Source organism: Heloderma suspectum, chromosome 7 (assembly GCF_057233095.1).
Source record: "Heloderma suspectum isolate Gila_16-S chromosome 7, 16-S_ref, whole genome shotgun sequence".
Taxonomy (NCBI): Eukaryota; Metazoa; Chordata; class Lepidosauria; order Squamata; family Helodermatidae; genus Heloderma; species Heloderma suspectum.
Window position 1 is genome coordinate 33,673,049 of NC_139464.1, and position 20,372 is coordinate 33,693,420.

At 42.0% G+C, this 20,372-nt stretch overlaps 1 protein-coding gene across 1 annotated transcript; it reads left to right on the top strand.

Annotated features, from left to right (window-relative positions):
* The first annotated feature begins 6,983 nt into the window (after positions 1 to 6,983).
* SPIC (Spi-C transcription factor) lies at positions 6,984 to 17,426 on the top strand. The gene is made up of 7 exons (XM_084809563.1): positions 6,984 to 7,011; positions 8,485 to 8,536; positions 12,591 to 12,684; positions 13,603 to 13,712; positions 14,246 to 14,354; positions 15,804 to 16,213; positions 17,169 to 17,426. Exons 2-7 carry the CDS (start codon positions 8,534 to 8,536, stop codon positions 17,196 to 17,198), a joined length of 756 nt encoding a protein of 251 aa, XP_084665689.1. The 5' UTR covers positions 6,984 to 7,011; positions 8,485 to 8,533; the 3' UTR covers positions 17,199 to 17,426.
* The last annotated feature ends 2,946 nt before the right edge of the window (positions 17,427 to 20,372 follow it).

The following is a 20,372-nucleotide window of genomic DNA, read 5'->3' on the forward strand; positions in this document are numbered from 1 at the left end:
CTCAGAAGTAAGTTTTCCTACATTAAAATCTGAATGAATTAGAGAAAGCCTGGGAAAACGGATGCTGGAAACTTTTTTAAGAATGGAAGGAACTGAATTACATGAATATCTGGAGGTCAGGAATTTCAAAGACAAGGTGCTGCCAAAGAAAATGGATGGAGGAATGAGACAACAGATATTATGGGCCACATGCCAGTGGTGAGGGGCCAGGAGCCAAAAGTGGGTACTAAATGTGGGTGGAGCCAGAGCCACTCCACGCCCACTCTCTTTAGGCACAATCCTATGAATGTTTAGACAAACAAGTCCGACAACTCCTGACATTGGGAAAGTGGGGAGTTGTAGGACTTTTGTTCTCTCTCAACATGCTTAGGATTGCACCCTTTATCATACACCCATTCACATTCCCCATCCATTCAACACTCTCTCCCCTCCCTCCTCTCTCTTTCTCTTTCTCTCTCTATATCTGTTTATTAAGAGAATAGTATCAAAAGGACTTAAGAGTTCTAGCAGGTGTATAAAGAAAGAAGAAAGATAAACAAGGGCAATTTTTTTAAAATGAACACAATATAAGAAAGGAAGTTAGTGTAAACAGAAAAGAATAAAGATGGCCTCCTCAAATAATTTGTATTTGTGGAAGTTTGTTTTTAGAACAGAGAGGCCATAGAAAATTAGTCCTTTACCTCATGATGTGTGTTAACCCATATTCTAATGTCAGTGCTGGCCCCAGGTTTTTGAGGGCCCTTGGGCAAGGCACCCTCAATGGGCCCCCTCCCTCAGTGAGCCTAACTTCTCACCAATATTGTCACTAACTGCTATTTCTCCTCATCTTCTTTCTCATAATTGCTACCAGTTGCTTGCCCGACAGACAGACAGTCAGTGAGCAAGTAGGTAGTGGCGTCTACTGCTCCTCCTTCTCACCACTGTCTGGGCTAGAGTGACAAACAGGTGGAAGAATTGGTTGCAATGGTGAAGAGGAGGAGTAACTCCAGGGCACCCTTGTCAATGGGCCCCTGCTGGGATGTGGCCCCTCAGAAGGTGCCCAACCATGCCTACCCTTCACTGGCAACTGGAGCCTTTCCCAACCTTGGGTTCCCAGCTGTTCTTTGACTACAACCACCATAACTCCCAGCCAGCATGGCCAATGGTCAGGGATGGTGGGAATTGTAGTCTAATAGCATCTGAGAACCCAAAGTTGGGAAAGGCTGCCCTACTGTAAAGAAGTCTAAGTGCTGGTTGCAGGTTTCTGAGGGCCCTTCCTCCTTGCATGGTTGCCAAGTGGTCTTCCTTCTTTATTATTGTTACCACCTGCTTGCTTGCCAAGTAGAGAGCCACTGAGCAAAGAGGTAGTGGCATCTACTGCCCGTCCTTCCTTCATAAGCACCACTGTTGTCTGTGCCAGAGCAAGAGGAGGGTGAACAAGCAGGTTGCATTAGTGAAGAGGAGGAGCAAGTCCACTTAAAAATGGAGGGAAAGAACCCAAAACAATTGAATGAACATGCTCAGTGGGCACAGAATGCTGACTACCTGTTGTGGAGGAAATGGGAAACAAGTTGGGGAGGGGGGAATGGAAAGAAGTATCCTGGAAGAGGCCATGGCTGGCTGGAACCCTGAACAGGAGCACTCCATACTGCAACATTTTGTTGCAGTTCCCACTTGTAATACTAACAAGATTGAGTTATACCCTGCCTTTTTACACTAGCAAGTACTTAAGGTGGTTTTGGACAATTCTGAGCTGCATATCCACCGCTGTCCATATGGGAAGGGTCTCCTCAAACACACACACTACTATGCACCCAGATGGTCATGTGAGAATGCCCTCTGTTTCTGTGGTCATTGGAAGAAAAGAGTCGCTTACAAAAGATGGTACATTTTTTAAAAATCCAATAAAACATTCATTACAAAAAGTTTACACATGATCCAGCTGAAGCTGAGGACTTTTAACACTCCCACAGGTGAGCTAAGCATGTGTTGCATTTAGCATAGAATTAAATAGGCATTAAACTAAATGTGCTTAACTTTGACTTCACCATGCCTTGTGTTTCTCACACTAGAGGCTAGACCAAGGGTCCCCAACCTTTTTGAACCCGGGGGCACATTTGGGGATTTGAGACCATGCTGTGGGCCCCACCACAAAATGTCTAATCAGTGGGTTGCCACTTTGGCGTCTACCTTTTGCATCTATGGTACTTGCTTTTGCTTTGTGTCTACTGGACATCGCAACATTTCTTTAACAAGGGATTGTCTAATTCAGCGAATTGCAGGCAGTGCAATACAGCTAATGCTTCTTTTAAACATACATTTTGGCAACGTCCGGTAGTTGCTTCTTGTGTGGGGAGGTTATTACACAGAAAAAAATTGTACTGAACAGTCTTTAATATTCACTGATGTACATGCTCTTTTAAATTATTTAACTGCTTTGTGGAAATTAATGAATGGCCAGCATCAATGGATTCTCTGTGCCCATTTGACAGCTAAGAGACTGATGCTACAACCCTGAAAGGATAAACACTCATTTCCTATAATGCAATGCATAGAGAACCTTACACCACTTTCAATATTTGAAAAGGTGGCACATAGACATCACCTTCAAGTGGATACTTTTTCGGATATTTGGTCCACTTAAGTTGCACCCCATGTATAATTGCTAGAACGTTGTATGCATTTCATACAAATCCATGTATGTATATTAAAAATTTGGAAAAAATTAAAAATAATTTTAAAAATGGGGGCCTGCAGGCACCACATTAGGCGCCCATGGGAACTGTACTGTACTGGGGACCTCTGAACTATATAGCCCAGGTCTAATGACTTACTGAGCAGACTGGCAGATGAACAGGAAATTTGCTGCTTAGTCGTCTTCTTTTCTTCTTCATGGATCACTGCCTTGTTGTGGCGAAGGGGCTTGCGTAACTCAGTGAGGCTGTAAGCTATGCCGTGCAGGGCCACCCAAGACGGACAGGTCATGGTGGAGAGTTCTGACAAAAGTGGTCCACTGGAGAAGGAAATGGCAACCCACTCCAGTATTCCTGCCAAGAGAACCCCATGGAACGGTCGCGAAGAGTCGGACACGACTTAATGACTGAACAACAACATCTTCGTTTCCAAATCCCATGCCGAGTCATCATCATGCCCCACAATTTAAAAAGGACTCTTTAATTTTGGGGTCATTGGAAGTGTGTGGCTCATTCCTGCCTACACATTTGAGGGTGGGGAACACAGTTCTGACAGCAGGAGAGATGCACCCTGATCACTGCTACGTTGGTCAAGAGACCTGGAATAGCTGATCCCATAAATTTTTAAAAATTGGGAACCAAGCCCATAGAAATTAATAGACTGAGTCAAGATCAATGACTGGTGATACAATGTTTCTGCTGTGTGCATCCTATTTGCTAGACCTATAGCTGTTGCATGTTCCTAGCTCTCCCTAAACCAGGGATGGGGAACCTTTTTCAGCCCAAGAGCTGCATTCCAGTGGTGGATGAGGCTAAAAAACCAAAAATACCAGGAAGTTTTATCTGGCCCTTAATGCCAGTAACTGAACCTTAGGAGAGGCTTGTCAACCTTTTAGAATGGAGGACTGCAAAAGCTGGGAAACCACCAAATAACCAGTGGTCAGCGGGGAAGGGAGCTGTGACAAGGGAAAGGGGGCATGGTGAGGGAAAGGAGTATGGCCAACTGTTTTCCCAGGTGGCAATGCCCCTTGCCCCCTTTATGATTGACTCCTACAGTCGACACTCAACCTTTCCTGTGGTTATAATTTATGAGACAGTGTGGTGTAGTGGTGAGAGTGTTGGACTGGGAGCCAGGAGATCTGGGTTCTAGTCACCACTCAGCCATAGAAGCTCACTGGGTGACTTTGGGCCAGTCACAGACTCTCAGCCCAACATACCTCGCAAGGTTGTAGTTGTGAGGATAAAATGGAGAGGAAGAGGATAATGTAAGCCGCCTTGGGTTCCTTGCAAGAGGAAAAAGAGCGGGATATAAATGTAATAAAATAAAATATTATTTAGGCACACAAAAGCTGTGATGTGGAAGCAGATTCAAAGTTAATGTGCCGCAGGTTTTCTATTCATTTTGGGATATTGTTTTGCACTGAATCCCCCCTTTCCTGATGAGCAGGAGATTAGAGGACACTGCTGCAGTTAGACTCATTTTAGACTCTGGGCTTAATGGTCTTACAGGAACCCCCATTAGATGGTGATTACTTGAAAATGAGGTAAGCCAGCCCTGCATTTGGGGGCCCTCCTGTTGAGTGGGCCCTGGGCCTTTGCCTCAAAGTCCTACCCTGAATGTACCATGATTACTGGACCTTTTACAAAATCAGTTTCCTTTTGAAGAGTGGTAGCATCTTTTGTACTAAACTGTTTTATTTACAAATATACAGCTCGAACGAGTAGTGAACGAATAGCTGGCCTCAAAGCAACGCAAATCTTAGGGAGACAGTAGCTAAGCCTCCCCCCCCGAGTTTCGTTGCCATCCCCTAGAACAGGGTTCCCCAACCTGCTGCCCTCCATATGTTTGGGGCTACAACTTCCAGCATTGGCCATGCTGGCTGGGACTGATGGGAGCTGAAGTCCAAAATATCTGGAGGTTACCAGTTTGGGGAAGGCTGCCCCAGAATATCACACTTCTTCCTCTGGCTATATTCAAATAGCTCTTTTCTAGTGTTTTCAGCAAGTACACTTTGAGCACAGATGACTGAGCAATTTCACAGTTTAACTGCACAATGCAGAGATGACAACTTTCAGAGGAGGAGTAGGATCAGTCTGTTACAGAAGACACAAGAAGCGTCTTGTAACCCCTTAAAAGAGTGATAGATTTACTGAAGCGTTAAGCTTTCATGGACAAGAGACCCCACTTCATCAGATGTATGAAATGTAATTCTTAGTTGGCATATATATCTCAATCTGTATCTACCCACACAGATGTATATAGAGAAAAAAAATCTAAATAGTGATTTCAAAAGACCATGAAATGCAAGAGTTACAGTAACATTTAGGCCGCAATCCTATGCCCATCTTTCTAGGAGTAAGACCCACTGAACACAGTGGGACTTATTTCTGAGTAAACATGCATAGGGTTGCCCTGTTGCATGTAAACATGCATAGGGTTGCCCTGATGCATGTAGGCTCTGCTCATTTAATGCATGTAGGCTCTGCAGTTCAATCTGTACACTGCAAAAAGGGAGGGCACAGGTTGTGTGTTCAGTGCCTACATATATTGGGGTGTACATACGGAGGCCTCTGCATGCACGCACACCCACACAGCCCCATCATTTGTAGTCTGCTTGAACATTTTGGCATGGCTATAGCCTTGTAACATAAAAATAAGTTGCAGTCTAACACTATACATGTCTACTCAGAAGTAATCCCCATTTAGTTCTGTGGTACTTATGCCGTAATAAGTTATTTTAGGATTGCAGGCTTAGGGCGCAAACCTGTGGTCACTAGACAGCGGCTAGACACCCATAGGATTTTTTGTTTTCTGGGAACCGAGCTTGGAGCCCACGCTCCAAGGTTGGTTCACAGAAAACTGCCTCCCTGCCCCCTCCGCTGCCACCTCGTAGTGGCACAGTTCGTCCCTGGCTCCATGCTCGTAAGAGCAGCGTGTAGTGGGGGGAAAGGGGGTGATCCTCGGGCAGGGGAGGGTGGAAGTGCCATTACTCCACTTCCTATGCACTGTCCAGCTTCCCGCACCCTGCTCTGAGGTGCCCTGGCTAGACAACCAAAATCAGCCATCTAGCTGCAAATGCAGGGTGGCCAGAGCTGGGAGGAGAAGTTCCTTTCTGCTCTCCGCCCACCCTGCATTGGCTAGTCGGTTGCCTCTGAGTTCAGAGGCGGCTGACTATACCCAAAGGTTTGCGCCCTTTGAGTGCAATCCTAAATTTAGACAGAAAAATGTCCGGCATTCCAGCCAGCAATGTAGGGTTTTTTTCTGTTTAAATATGCTTAGGGTTGCACCCTTATTCATCTTCTATGGGTCTCTATGTTCCTACAGTAGTCCTACAAAGAAGCTAGCTTGTGAATGTGATGGCCTTCTGATTTTACAAGTAAGTGGTAAAAAAATGCTACTGTGGAACATGACTTTAGCATTCTTATGCAATGTGTTAAGAAATGGTGTTAAAAAAAGCGACAGCTGCTGGCATTTCCTCATGTTTACTACCACTGAGGGTTCAAAACCCCTTTCACTTTTCTGCTTGCTACAGTTAGAAAGTTCTTCCCAGCATTGCCGCCATCTTTTCCTGGCCCTGCTCCTGTGTCTCACAGAAACAAACATTAAACATGTTTAGGGCTTAATCCTATGCATGTTTAGACACAAAAAAGTTCTGACTCCCAGCCAGCGTGGCTGGCTGGGACATGCTGACAATTGTAGGGCTTTTTTCTGTCTAAACATATATAGGATTAAGCCCTTAACGTTTCAGTCATTTTAACAGGAGAGAGTCAAGCATGTACTTAATTCTCCCGTTGAAATGGATGGACTTTAAAAGGTCTAACTTTGGCTAGATCATGCCCCCAGAAAAGTAGCAGATGAAGCTTTTCCTGGGTTGAAGGCAAGCGATGGGAAAAACTTCATCTGCATAATTTCACTTTGTCTGGTTGATGCTGTTAAAGGCACAGGAGTTGGCTAGTAGAACAACTGGTGACTTTAGGACTTCCTAATGCTTCACTTAAATCCTCTTTCCTGCAGTTTTAAACCACTGCTTCTCATTCTTTCCAATAAAAGCACCAACACTCTTCTATATAAATATCTATATTTGCCCTTTCTCTCTACCATTAAGGGACTTTCTTCTTCTCTCTGCTTTTTCCCTTTGTCCGTGAAAAGGCGGCAATTTTTTTAAATAAAAAAGCTAAGGTTGCAATGTGCTGCATCTTTTATTTTAATGAGAAATCCCCAAAGATAGTACTTCCCCAAAACTTACTACTTAATGCAACCCCACTGCTGGTAGGAATTCATATTCTCCTGTGCTGACTTAAAGCAGGTTCTGTGTTTCAAGCCAGCGTCCTTTCCTAGGTAAGTGTTTGCAGGCTACTCAGTTCAAGATTTAGCTATTTCGCTGTCTACCATTGGTCAGCTTCCATCCAGAGCTGCTGCTGCTGCTGCCAAGGAAGGACATCCGGGAGGGAGAGACTGGCAGCTGTGCTCTGGGCCAACTCCAGATTTGAAGGATCTGGAGTAAAGGCTCCTCTGGTGGGCACAGCTAGGTACAATAGCAATACCTTAAGCAGCACGAGAACAGTGGTGGCTGGATCTAACCACCCTTTTAATCTCTCACAGTGTCGACAACAGAGGTGTGTTGGACTGCAACTCCCATGTTGGCTGGGGGATGGTGGGAGTTGTAGTCCAGGAGAGCACCAAGTTGGAAAAGGCTGTTCTAGAAGGTATTCTTCTTTGGCCTGACTGACCAATTTGGAGAATGACTCCAAATGCACTTACAAATCGTCATGGATTATGGCCACAATCTAGAGCAGCCTTCCCCAACCAGGTGCCCTCCAAATATGTTGGACTACAATTCCCAGGTCCCCTAGCCAGCTGGCTGGGGATGCTGGGAGTTGTGATCCAACACATCTGGAGGCCATGGTTGGGGAAGGCTGAATTTGAGAGTTAAAGATATGGGCATACCCAATGGGATGTCTGGTTTTATCTCTTGAAACGGCAGAATCCTGCCCCCTCCCGAGTCCATCACACAATATGCTTTTGAAACTCCTCCATGTTTTTAAAGTATTTTGCTCTGAGTAGTAGGAGTCCTCGAAAGCCCCAAAGGGTACATGCAGCTATTTATCACAGTTTAACACATTTACGTTTATCACATTTACCACAATTGTGGCCAATAAAATCAAAATATATCTCTAATAAACTTTTTTTTTACTTCATTCCTTCTTTCCTAGTATTTAAATATATAATTCCCCTATATTAGGGGCGTGATCCTGATCTGTACCTCATGGTGAAAGATTAACTTTCAGTGGACCATGATGAAACTTTAATAATGAAAAACTCTCACTTTAGTTTTTAGATCATTAAAAAAAATTGCACTAAACCTCTTTTCTTAATTTAGATGGTATTGCACAATTACTTTTATAACTTTTTTTTAAGGATAAGCCCAAAAGTGTTTTAGTGCTAATTAAAAGATTGGTTAAAAGATTAAAAGAACATGGTGTTAAGATTATGCAGACTGGTAAGGCAGCATGTTTTTTTTACATCAGTTTTTAAAGTTAGTATTTCATTTAAACATTACTCTGTTAATATTTCTATAATTTTTAAAAATATAGGTGAAAAAGCATAGTATAAAACAGGTTAAAAAAATAAACACGCTGATAAAATCAGACTGGAAAGATATGAAGGTATGTAGGCATGTAGTGATTGGTAATAGTTTCTAAATGCATTTGTTTATATTCCTCCCCTTCGACCTTTCTCTCTCTCCCACTTCTCCATCTCCCCTCTGTTGACTTCCACATTGTCTCTTTTGGACTGTATGCTCCTTGGTAGAAGCAACCTGATATCACATAATCCTGAAGATCTGGTATTGTTTTTAATAATGGTAAGTTTGCAAATCATGGATTTCCTTCATTCAGAAGAGCTTCCAATTTTTGCCGATTAATTCTAGATAAAGTCAGTTTAGAGCACAATCTTATCAGGATGGCCGTAAGCTTCCAAACTTACAGGCTTAACGGCCATCCAATGCAGAGTGAGAGAAACGACGGAGGTGATCTTCTCCTCCGTGCTCCTCCGGCTCTGCATTTTGGCTAGGTGGGCCTTTTCACCCATCTAGCTGGGTTGTGTTGGAGTGGGAGGTGTGGCAGATCAGGCAAATCTTTCATATTTGCATTGTCTTATCCCTGCTGTTCAATTTGGATTTTTTTAAATTAATATTTTATTGTGAATTTTTACAAAACAAAACAAACTGAAAACATTACAAAACCTAAAAAAAAGACTGAAATAAAAATAAAACAACAACAACATATTCAAAATCATCCATTTCTAACATTACAATATTTGAAAAAAATAAAAAAGTTACACATAAACTTCAGTAAAAGTAGACCAAATATCTGCATATAAGTCCATTTGCAAGTTACACCTGTATGCCACTCTTTCAAAAGTTGCTAGTGTTGTTAAGTCTTCAATCCATTGCATTATAGGCAATGAGCTTTTATCTTTCCAATACTGTAGTATCAGTCTTTTAGCAACCAAATGGGTGTGAAAAATCCATTTACGCTGACCATGTGTTACGTTCCAAGAAACAGGTAAGTAATTTAAGTGAACATTTACATCAGTAAATATTAAAGAGCTTTCCAATACAAAATTTATCCATACAATGACTTCCTCCCAAAAGGAGGCAGCCATTGGGCATTTCCAAAACATATGAATAAAAGAAGCAAATTCTATAATCAAGTGCCTCCAAGAGAATTCTGGAATTAAAAAAGAGATCCCAGTGCCTAATACAACCCAGTATAGCCTTCTGACCCAGGAGTAATTAAGGGGTCTCATTTCTGAGGTTTGCCAGATGGGAGGCAGTAGTACCAGGCCATTAGAGATAGATCATTAGCACCCTTTGCTGATTAGAAAGGAATCCAGGTAAAGAGGTGCCAATGTTAAATTTAGGGTTATGACTTTCATTTTGGAGGGTTAAAGAGGGTACCATAAAACAAATAGCTACATAATGAGGCCAGATAGGCCATCAGATAAGTTACTAAAAAAGTTTCATTCCATATTGTAAAAATAATGAAATATGTATAAGATAACAAGCTTACAAGACAGGATGACATCAAAGAAATATTTTTTGTCTCAAAAACACATCTGCAACATGTCAAAGAAGGCTAAAATGATTGTAGAAGTATGTTGAGTGCATTAATCTCTGGATATGAAGCTTCAACATTCGATAATCTTATTTAGACATATATGAAGAATTAAAGCAGAAATATTTTCTTTGGAAATCTTAGATAAGAAATATAAACTGTAGTATGAACGTATTTTATAGTATCCAAAAAGTATATAGAGGAGACTCAGAACACGCAACAGTGGGCGCTATACTTTTGGATCAGCTTCCCCCAACTTGTTGCCTGTAGAATCAAGCTGGTAAGCTTGATACTGATTATCACTGAGAACTGGCAAATGTACTTGACTCTGCTTAGAAGCCTTGTTTAGAATGATGTTAGATGTTTCATGGCTTTGAATTTATGTGTGCATAATCTCTTGTATTAGTACTGTTATGCTAATACTTTGTAGTAAAAGGGACAAAAAGACAAATCTTGTCTGAAAGAGTGTTTCTGAAGAAATAGAATTCTGTATTACCTATATAAAGAGTGAAGTACTGAGCTGGCTCTAGGTGGTATCTGGTTTTAAGGGAAATCTGACTATATACGCAGTAGACAGGCAATCAGTGGTTGCCAATGTACTGACAATTTAGTTTGAGAGAATCTCTGAACCAGGGCATATGCCACGGAGGGGAGGAGGCTGGGGAGGCCTGGGGATACGTCGTAAGCCAGCCTTCCCAGTCCCCTCCCCTCCACGCCCACTGGCACGCCCCCTTCCTCTCTGAGGTCACTTTTGTAACATGGAAATCCACATGGAACTGGCATGGAACAGACTTGGAGGTGGGAAAAGGTGAAAATCTGCAGAAACGTGACAGATTTGCCCAACCTGAGATAAGACTGGAGAGTCATTGGTTCCCAGATGGCTGGTCCCGTTGGTTTAGGCTGAGGGAAAAGTAGATGAGACCCCATTGGTAATTAATTGCTTATTGTATGAATGCTATTCTAAAAAATAAATAGCAGGTGTGCTGCCCTCCCTCCCCGATCTGGATCAGGACCCTGGTGGGGAGCAAGAGGTTAAAGCTTCTTTCCCTGCCAGGGTCCCAAAGTTCCACTCTGTGGAACTCCCTCCCTAGGGAACTCCGTCATGCCCCCTCTTTAATGAGCTTCCGTCGTGCATTAAAAACATGGTTGTTCAGGCAGGCATTTGGGGTGGGTTAGGGTATTTAAAAAAAAAAAAATTATGGTAAAATTTTATTGTTTTAAATTGTTTTATGGTGGGTTGTACATCGCCCAGAGTGGCTGGGTGACCAGTCAGATGGGCGATTAATAAATTTAATAAATAAATAATAAATAAATAAAGTAGATTGCCCCTCACCCCTGATGGCTGCTATTTACATTTTTAAAAGTCATTCATGCAATTGCTGTTTCAGTGAATGGTGCCTCACCTAGTTTGGCTGTGAATCTGTGATACTCTAACCCAAGCTTTCCCAAACTGGTGCCCACCAGGTGTTTTGGAGTACAACTCCTAGCATGACCCAGCCAGCATGGCTGACCAGGGCATACTAGGAGTTGTAGACTAACACATCTGGTGGGTGCCAGGTTGGGAAAGGCTGCTGTAACCACTACTGCACTTGGGGATACAGAAGTTTCTTAGGGTTGGAATATAGATGTTTGGTGTTGGTTGAGATGTCTGTGTCATGTCCAAAGCTGCTCTCAGAAGCTCCTCACTAGAGATGGATAAATCTGTCACTTTCGGTTTCTCTCATTTCCTCCCCAATCTTAAATTCGGTTCATCACAAACACTGAGAATATGTGTGTGTGTGTGTGTGTGTGTGTATCCATGAAAATTTGTACTGAGCTTTGTGCTCCTTTCTTCAAATACATGCATTTTTGTATGCAATTTTGCATAATGTACACAATTTTTAGCAAGCATTTTTCCTAATATTACACATTTTAATATTATTTTCATGAATATATGCATTTTAACATTATTTTCACAAATATACGCATTTTGAGTGCACTTTCCCTAATATATTTGTATGCATTATTTGATTAGAGAACTCCATTGCGAAATTCAGAGAAGTACAAACTTTTAAGGAGAACTGAGTTTCAGTTCATGTATTAAGAACATAAGAACATAAGAAGAGCCCTGCTGGATCAGACCAAAGGTCCATCTAGTCCAGCATTCCGTTCACACAGTGGCCAACCAGCTGTCAGCCGGGAACACTCAAACAGGGCATGAGCGTAACAGCACCCTCCCACCTATGTTCCCCAGCAATCGGTGTACGTAGGCTCACTGCCTCTGGGACTGGAGGTAGCACATAGCCATCAGGACTAGTAACCATTGATAGCCCTTTCCTCCAGGAATTTGTCCAACACCCTTTTAAAGCCATCCATCCAAATTGGTGGCCATCACTACATCCTGTGGTAGTGAATTCCATAGTTTAACTATTGATTGAAAAGTGTGAAATTGGGGAAAATTGTATTAAAATGCGAACCAAACGAATTTCTCCCCCATTCCTACTCCTCACTGGGGCATTTAGTAAGGGGGAGAAGGTGCAGTGGTTGCACCTCCCTGGACAGCTATGCCTAGTGTGAGGGATGATATGCTCTCCCCCATCCTTAGGCAGCTGGCTTTTTTGATCCAGCAAGCCTTGTGGTTTTTGGATCAGAGCAAGTCTGGCAACAAATAAATGAATACTTTGGAAATACATTTTGGTGTTGTCCACACAATTGCGTTTGATCAATTTTCCATTATTTAAGAATGTATTTCATCTTTTCCTCCTTGCTGTTGATTCATTTCAACCACAAAAATAGAAATAAAGACGTCTATTGTTGCAGAGTTTTACAGACCAAGACTTGTTAGGACAAGCTCTTGAAGATGCCTTGGAGGTGTTACAGCAACATTCTGATGGTGACTTTAATTATGTGCCAGGTAAAAAGAAAACAAGCAGCTCCATTCCAGTTTTAATTATGTAAAGTTTCCAATTATTTCCAAATGTCAGAATATACATCAGTGTGGTGCTTAGACAATCCCCCACTTCATCCCAAATCTGATATGTTCAGCAAAGAAATGTCTGGTAAATTCCAGACAATATCATCCTCCACTTACTTATAACCCTCTTGTGTTTTCCCACCACTTCTTCTATCCTTTTTTCTTACCTAAAAATGTCTGTTAAGGAGGGAAAGATGGAAGAGATCCACAATGCCTTTTCATTATTAGTGCTAGGAGCTAGCTGGCTGGAAGTACCCTGACTATGAATAAAAACTGTAAGTTCTCCTATATAGAAAAAAAATGTATTGGCAAGGAGAAATTCAAAGTGTGGTCCACTTTTCTGCCCACTTTCCTTTTCAAATTATGGTTCCCCACATCCCTGATTTTTAGGAGCATTTTTTGGAGCATTTTCTCTTCTACATTTTGGGCTTCTTCACATGGAGCTTTTATCCTGTTATTAAGATTGGTTACTCACAGACTTTTGTGGGTCCTTTAGATGATGTTATTAACCTCCAGGGCATCTCCTGGACTAAATGATCTTTATTCCATTTTTAAATAGATCACAGATAATGAGCTATCAAATTATTGCACTTGAATTCCACTTGAGTTCCCTCTGTGGAAAAGGAAAGGCGGCAATAAGAGGAGCTAGACCACAGCACCATCTAGTGGCTGTATAATGAAATGTATGGAAGACTCAGATAAGGGGGAAAGCAGAGGGGAAGAAAGTGTATGTAAAGGGAGTTCGGGGTGATCGTGCGTTTAAAATAGAAGCAGAAAGCCCCATTTTAAATGCGGGATTTTATGCTGGTGTAGAGATACACTTTGCTTCCTCACGTTTTCTGTTTTCCCCCTCTGAAGAAGGCTATAAAAACTGTCTGAATTACCATCACCAGTCTCTCCAAGCAAGTCCAAGTTACTTGGCAGAGTCTTCCACAGAAAAAAACATATATAACTGGAGGAATACAATCGTAAGTGAAATGCAGTAGTAAAGTAGAACAATGCTTTTTTTTTTAAGCATTATGTTGCTCTGATAGCATACATCTTACTAAGAAATTAAGTTTGAAAAATATTGCCACATTATATATATTGGGCAACCTATGGTGACTCCATTATTTGAAACCTATGCTAGGGAAATCTTATCACTGGTAATCACAGAAGTCTCACTAAACATGTAATCCTATGCACGCTAACTTGGGAGTAAGCCCCATTATTCTCATTAGGACTTATTTCCCAGTAAGTTTTCTTAGGATTGTAGTATTAGTAGTACATAAAGCATCATAATCTAAAGCCCACTTATCCTAAGAAATCAAGTTAATAGCTAATAGACACACAGAAAGATTTGCATGATCTCCCCCTTGTTATACACACAAAAAGAAAAAGATCAGTATTTATGTAATCAGTAATTGTCAACCCTACTTTGTGACTATGGAATTCTACAAGACAGGTTATAACTTAACTTCCTTTCATGTTTCCTCACACTGCTGTCGTCCACTTCTGCAAGTATACCGAAGCAGACTTGTATCTGGATGGATCTGTCTACCATACCCTGCAGCCTATTCCAGAAAGCCAAGGGATGTGTATTACACCTCTACAGCAAAAAGGCGGGAAAGGTTTGTGAAAATCTTGATACTTACATGTGTATGCTGCCTTGATTCCTAGGAACATTTTGGAATGCATTAGCCTTTTCTGTTACTGCTGCATTCATTGGTATTGAGGAAAATGTATTAACATTGAATTTTTAGATCTACCAGAGTCTTCCAGAGACTCATTTCTATTCTGTGGTGTATTGTATGCTTACTCTGTTAGGCACTCCCTGTTTGCTTCTCATAGATTTAAATTGTTCTTTTTTTTTCTTGATTCTTTGTTTTGTCTTTGTCTTTGTTTCCATTGTCCATCCTCACTTGTGTGAACATGCTTATATTTCACACAAACTCCTTTGCCCACCCTCCACAGAAATCCAGTTAGAAGAACCCATGTTTTTCTCCTTGGGAGTCCTATCAGAAAGATTCTTGTGGACAATGATATGGTAGAATGGGAAAACTCCATGGCTTTTTGGAGAAAACATTATTAAGCAAGAAACAGCCATTTCTTAAAGCTCCTATTCCTGGCTGTTACCAGGAGGGGAAAATACTTGTGGAGTTTTCCATTTAGCCATTTTGTTTCCCACATGCATTTTGTCGCTGGTATCATTCCAAAAGCACTCTTAAGGGAGACAGCATTTATATTGAGACTACAGCAGAAAAACTGGATTAACATTTACTTCCTTTCCCAGGGAATCCTGGGAACTATAAATCTGTGAGGGAAACTTGGGAGTCCTAACAAAGAATGCTCAATTCTTTCATCAGCCCTTTCAGACCCAGGATCTTTTAACCCAAACATACATTGGGGGATCTGCTTCTTCTTCTTTTTTTACCATATGTGTAGGGTGGCAGTGTTACTCTTGCAGCCCACCTTATGTCAGGCTGTCACCCAGTAGTTGGTCTTGACCCACTGATTGAATTAAAGCAGGGGTGTCAAACTGTATCCTGGGGGGGGGGGATAACTCCGCATCAAGCCCTCTGTGGGCCAAATGACACAAGGGGTGGTGTCACATCCCTGATGTCAGAGGGCGGGACTACTGCCCTGATGTCATCCAGTGCCTGGCCAGAGTGCTTTCTGAGGCAGTTTCACTTAGCACACCAGTTGGGTGGGCACAATGTGCTGTGCTAAGGAGAATCCCTGCTGTTATTTCCGATCAGTGGAGATAACAGTAGAGATTCTTTTTCTGACCAAGGGGCTTCTGGGAGGGACCTCCCCAAAGGCCCTGTAGGCTGAATGAGCCAGCTAGCCAGGCAAAATTTGGCCCATGGCCTGGAGGTTCCCCATACTGCCTTAAACCAATGGTTAAGCATTGCACATAACCAGTCCTCAACCAAACTGCTGATACATTTTTGTACTGTTGACACAACTTTCATAAAAAAGTAGAGCTGTGCTTTAATTATTGAAATTTCAAAATAGATTCCATTATAAACAGATGCCATTTAGAGCTTGCTTTGTGCTTTTTTCCCACTTCCTGATAGGCAGGAAAAAGCTGCGCCTATTTGAATATCTTCACGAATCTCTCCAAAACCCAGACATGGCAAACTGCATCCAGTGGATAGATAAGCCCAATGGTGTCTTCCAGTTTGTTTCCAAAAACAAGGAGAAATTGGCAGAACTGTGGGGGAAAAGCAAAGGAAACCGGAAGACCATGACTTACCAGAAAATGGCCAGAGCTCTGAGGAATTATGGAAGAACGGGGGAAATAATTAAAATCCGAAGGAAGCTGACCTATCAGTTTGGTGCTGTGGTTTTGCAAAGGCTTTCTCCAGCCTATTTTCTGGGGAAAGATGTCGATCAATATGCCCAAGATGATCAAGAGTGCCAGTATGCAGATGATTGGCTTTCTTATCATTATTACATGTATGACAAGGGCCATGAACTCCAGCAGGTTAGCAACAATACAAATTCATTCTGCTATGGTTCTTAGTAAGAGAAGCTTTGAAAGCCATCCCCTCTACTTCAGTAAACATATTATTTCTCTTTTGAGATGTCTCCTTATACATCCACATACAGATTTATATGGAACTATTAACTCTCTAGTAATCTGAAAACATAAGCATGTTTTCAGCATCACATAACTTTTCTTCAGGCTAAGCTGGAATGGTCACAGAAGATGCTTACATCTGCAAGCCCACACAAACACTCCTGGGAGTAAGCCCCACTGAACTCAAACAGGCTTACTTCTGAATAGACGTGTCTAAGATTGCACTGCAAGGCTGCAGTCCGATATACACTTAACTAGGGGCATCTCTACACCAGCCTAAAATCCCACATTTAAAATGGGGCTTTCTGCATCCATTTTAAATGCAGGATCACAATGACTCCCTTTTTCACATGGTACCTTTTCCCCCTCCCCTTTCCCCCTCCTTCTCCCTGTCTCTGATTCTTCCATATCTTTCATTGATCTCACTCCTCCTCTTGCCGCTTTTCCTCTTTTCCCAGAGAGGACTCAAGCGAAACACAACAGAGTAATTTGATAGCTCATTATCTGAGATCTATTTAAAACGGAACAAAGGGCATTTAGTGCAAGAGATGCCTTGGAGGGTCACGGCACCATCTAAAGAGCCTGCAAATTTCCATGAAGGAGCAATCTCAATCACAGGATAAAAGCTCTGTGTGAAGAAAGCCTAGGGGTCAGTCACACTGAACTCAGTTTAATGTCTGTTTCTGAGTAGACATGTATAGGATTGCACTGTAAAGCTCCTAAAGTAAAAAAAGAAAAGAAAAAAACTGGGAGATCAAAAAGACATGGAAGAAGCTATTGTAAGGACATCTTGATTTCAACAGTACTGATTAAGTAGCGAGTCCCATTTATTTCAATGACACTTTTTTCCCATTAACAGCACCATCTTAATCAGCTTATTCAGAAGTAAGGCCCATGCAGTTGGATCCCTAATAAGTGGACTCAGGATTCCAGCCTTAATGGTAAGGTTTGAGGGCATGTTATATGCACAACTGCAAATGTTAAGGTTTCTGAACTTCCAGCATGGCTGTTCTTATGCATAAAACGTTATCAAAAATTACTGTGGCTTTTGTATTCAATTAATTCTGCACTTCATTTAAATCTTACTGCGTGTATCAAATTAAATATCACTTTGTGTAATAGGCTTGTTTCAGAGTCTTTATCAGCCCACCAAAGAAATCAACACTCACATTATATGGGGGCTTTTCTTTTCATACTAATATTCAACAACATCCAGCAGGTACAAAAAACTACATAAGAAAAACTGGGTATGAATATGGCAGCTGAAAATCCTCAGAACATTTGCTTTCATTTAAATAATAATTAGATAGTGGAAAATAAGCTAAGAATATCAGTATCCTGTTAAACGTCCTAAAAGTTGGGGGGGGGGAAGGACCCTTAAAGTAGTATAGCACCAAGATAAAGTGTACATAAAACTATTTTTAAAATAGAAAATATATAGAAAAGCAATATAAAACGGGTATATTCTCATATACAGAAAACTACATGAATGCCAACAAAGACCATACACATTATGCAGAATTGTTCAGTGCTTTCCAGACTCACAAAATCATGCTGTGCTGAAAACAGATATATTTGCATTGAGCAATATTGTACATTACACATTTCTCCCCAGGTAAACATGAACCTCCTGCATGATGGGTGGGTGATCAGCTTAACCATTTCATAGAAACTTATCCACTAGCATATAGCTTGCACACAAACCAATATAATATAACGCCCTGCAATGTTAACATCTTTGCAGTACGTTGAACCTTGATAGAGAGCTGTTATGCAACAGTAAGTATTGACTTCCAGTCTCCATGCTTCTCCATCACATCCAACATGGGACTTCCATATTTCTCCCTTATGGTGAGACGTGCAAGCTGTTCCTACATCAGGAGCATGTGAAGGCAACCTGAGGGACATGGTGTAGAGATGTAGAAGCACAGAGACACATTTCCTGGGTCCCTCATCCATCCCTTTGTCTGTTTCCCAATCATTTCCAAGGCCAACTTTCAGCATAAACTACATGTGAAATTTACAGACCTGAGTCTTCAAACTTCCCAATTACATCTAAAGTAAGAGGCAGAGTGCAATGTAAAGTGACAAAGGGATGTGCGGGTAAGAGATGCTGAACTCCCCCGCACCTGCTCCTCATTAGGCAGATTGAGTTGGCTGTCTCAGGCAGCAGATGCTCAGGGACAGGGAGTGGTGGCAAAGTGTTGGAGGACAGAATTGTGTGTGGCACGTGGCCTGCCCTATGTCTCCTAAATTAGCCCCAAGGTATGATGGAGGATGCTTTCCCATCATTAGTGCTGAAGTAAGATTCACAATGCCGGGCTGGTTGGCTTCTATACTTGGAATGGGGGGGGGGGGGCTGCCATCTTGTTCTTTGCCTCAGACAGCAAAATCTCTTGGGCCAGCCCCATTTCCCTCCACAGTCCTTTCCCCCTCATGTGCTTTTCTCACAGTTGAACCCCCTACTCTTATCAGACAGAGCCTAGCTGGGGAGCAAAGGACTTTGGGGGATGGATTCTGAGTGCAAGAGAGGTGTGTGTGTGTGGGGGGGGTTTCACCTCTTCTGCTTCTGTTTCACCTGTTGGCAGTTTAAATCACATTTTCACTCTGCCTCTCCCTCTTTTAGATGTGATTGGAAAAGACTGATCCACATTTGAACCTTATCTGCCTATGTCATACATAGTTCGGTCCATAATGGAGACCAGCATGGAGGTCCAATTAAATTTCCCCAGATCAGTGAGGCTGGTAAGGGGCCAGGAAGAAAGCACAACCAGGGCAGAACAGGCACCTGGTGGCTTCTTCGCATGCCACACTGTCTCTTCCTGGGACCTCCCTCACCAGGCAGTAGGGTGGCCGCTTACTCATTGCCAAAAAAAGAGAGGATATTTGCATGAAATTTGCATATGTTAATTTATGTGTATAGATGCAAAATTAGAAATAAATAATTTAAATAGAAATGCAGTACATCTCACCATAGTGGGGATGACTGTGACCAGGTGACCTCTGTATTCCTGCTCAATATGCGATCCAAGTTCAAACTATCAATGGGCGACTTCAAGGCCTCTGCTTTTCCTTCTTATGGTTCCTTACCTTTAAACTGGACTTGGATTTCAGATAGAAAGCAGCTCCATATAGAAGACTGTCTTCTGACAGCTCTTCAGATAGTAGGCTGTCCTAAAGTAGGCTACATGGCTACTGTACTGGACAGTTGGTGGTATTCAGCCCTGTGGTGAGGGAGGCCTGTTCCTCCCCACAGGACAGGTGGTGATAGTTGGCCCAGTCGTGAGGGAGCAGACATTTGGGAGTTTTCTTTGCCTTCTTTCCCAGTGCCACATGTGTCTGTCTAGTTTACATCTCTCCAAACAAGCAAAATAATATCATGGCTCCTTCCAGTCCGTCTCCTCCTAACAAAATTGGAAGTACATTTCTGCATGTGACACAGGATCAGCATTTGGAAGGGTGGCAGGCCTGTGTGTGTTCCCCCCTCCCCTGTATTTCATGCTACATGTAATTATTCCATAGGAGCAACTGGATTTCTGGTTGTTATAAGCTATAAATAAACTGGTAGAATAAATGCCCTAAAAATGCAATGCACTTTTTTCTTTTTCTTTTTGAAATTGAAAGTTATATATCCAAGAGCAGGCCTTTGATCCTTGCCGCAAATCGTTTCTCCACTACTGAAATGTCTTTGCCCTGCTCCTGCTGAAATCTAAGATGGTGCTCCTTATGTAGAGGCTTGTTTAAATACTCCAGTGGCACCATAAACTGTGTCATCACAGGTTATGATTATTAGAGAGACTTGAGCCTAGCAAATGATGAGTGGTACAGAATTAGAAAAGGGATTTGCAAGTAAAGTAATATCACACTGTATATGGATGAAATTACTGCGAGTTGGTATCGGATGACTCTTGCAGTGAATCGCGGAAGATGTAGCAACCAGATTCATAACATAATACAGCCTGTCTCAAGAGGTTTAGTTTTTTTAAAGCCTCTAAAATTATGCCACATGATCAACAAGTCAGCACAGTAATTAGAGATTGGGCAGTTGAGCTTTCACCGAATT

What these genes read in the sequence shown, in the direction of transcription:
- SPIC (XM_084809563.1), top strand. An exon ending in ATAACTGGAGGAATACAATC is followed by an intron (nt 13,713 to 14,245) that starts GTAAGTGAAATG and finishes CACTTCTGCAAG; the next exon opens with TATACCGAAGCAGACTTGTA. An exon ending in AGGGCCATGAACTCCAGCAG is followed by an intron (nt 16,214 to 17,168) that starts GTTAGCAACAAT and finishes TCCCATTAACAG; the next exon opens with CACCATCTTAATCAGCTTAT.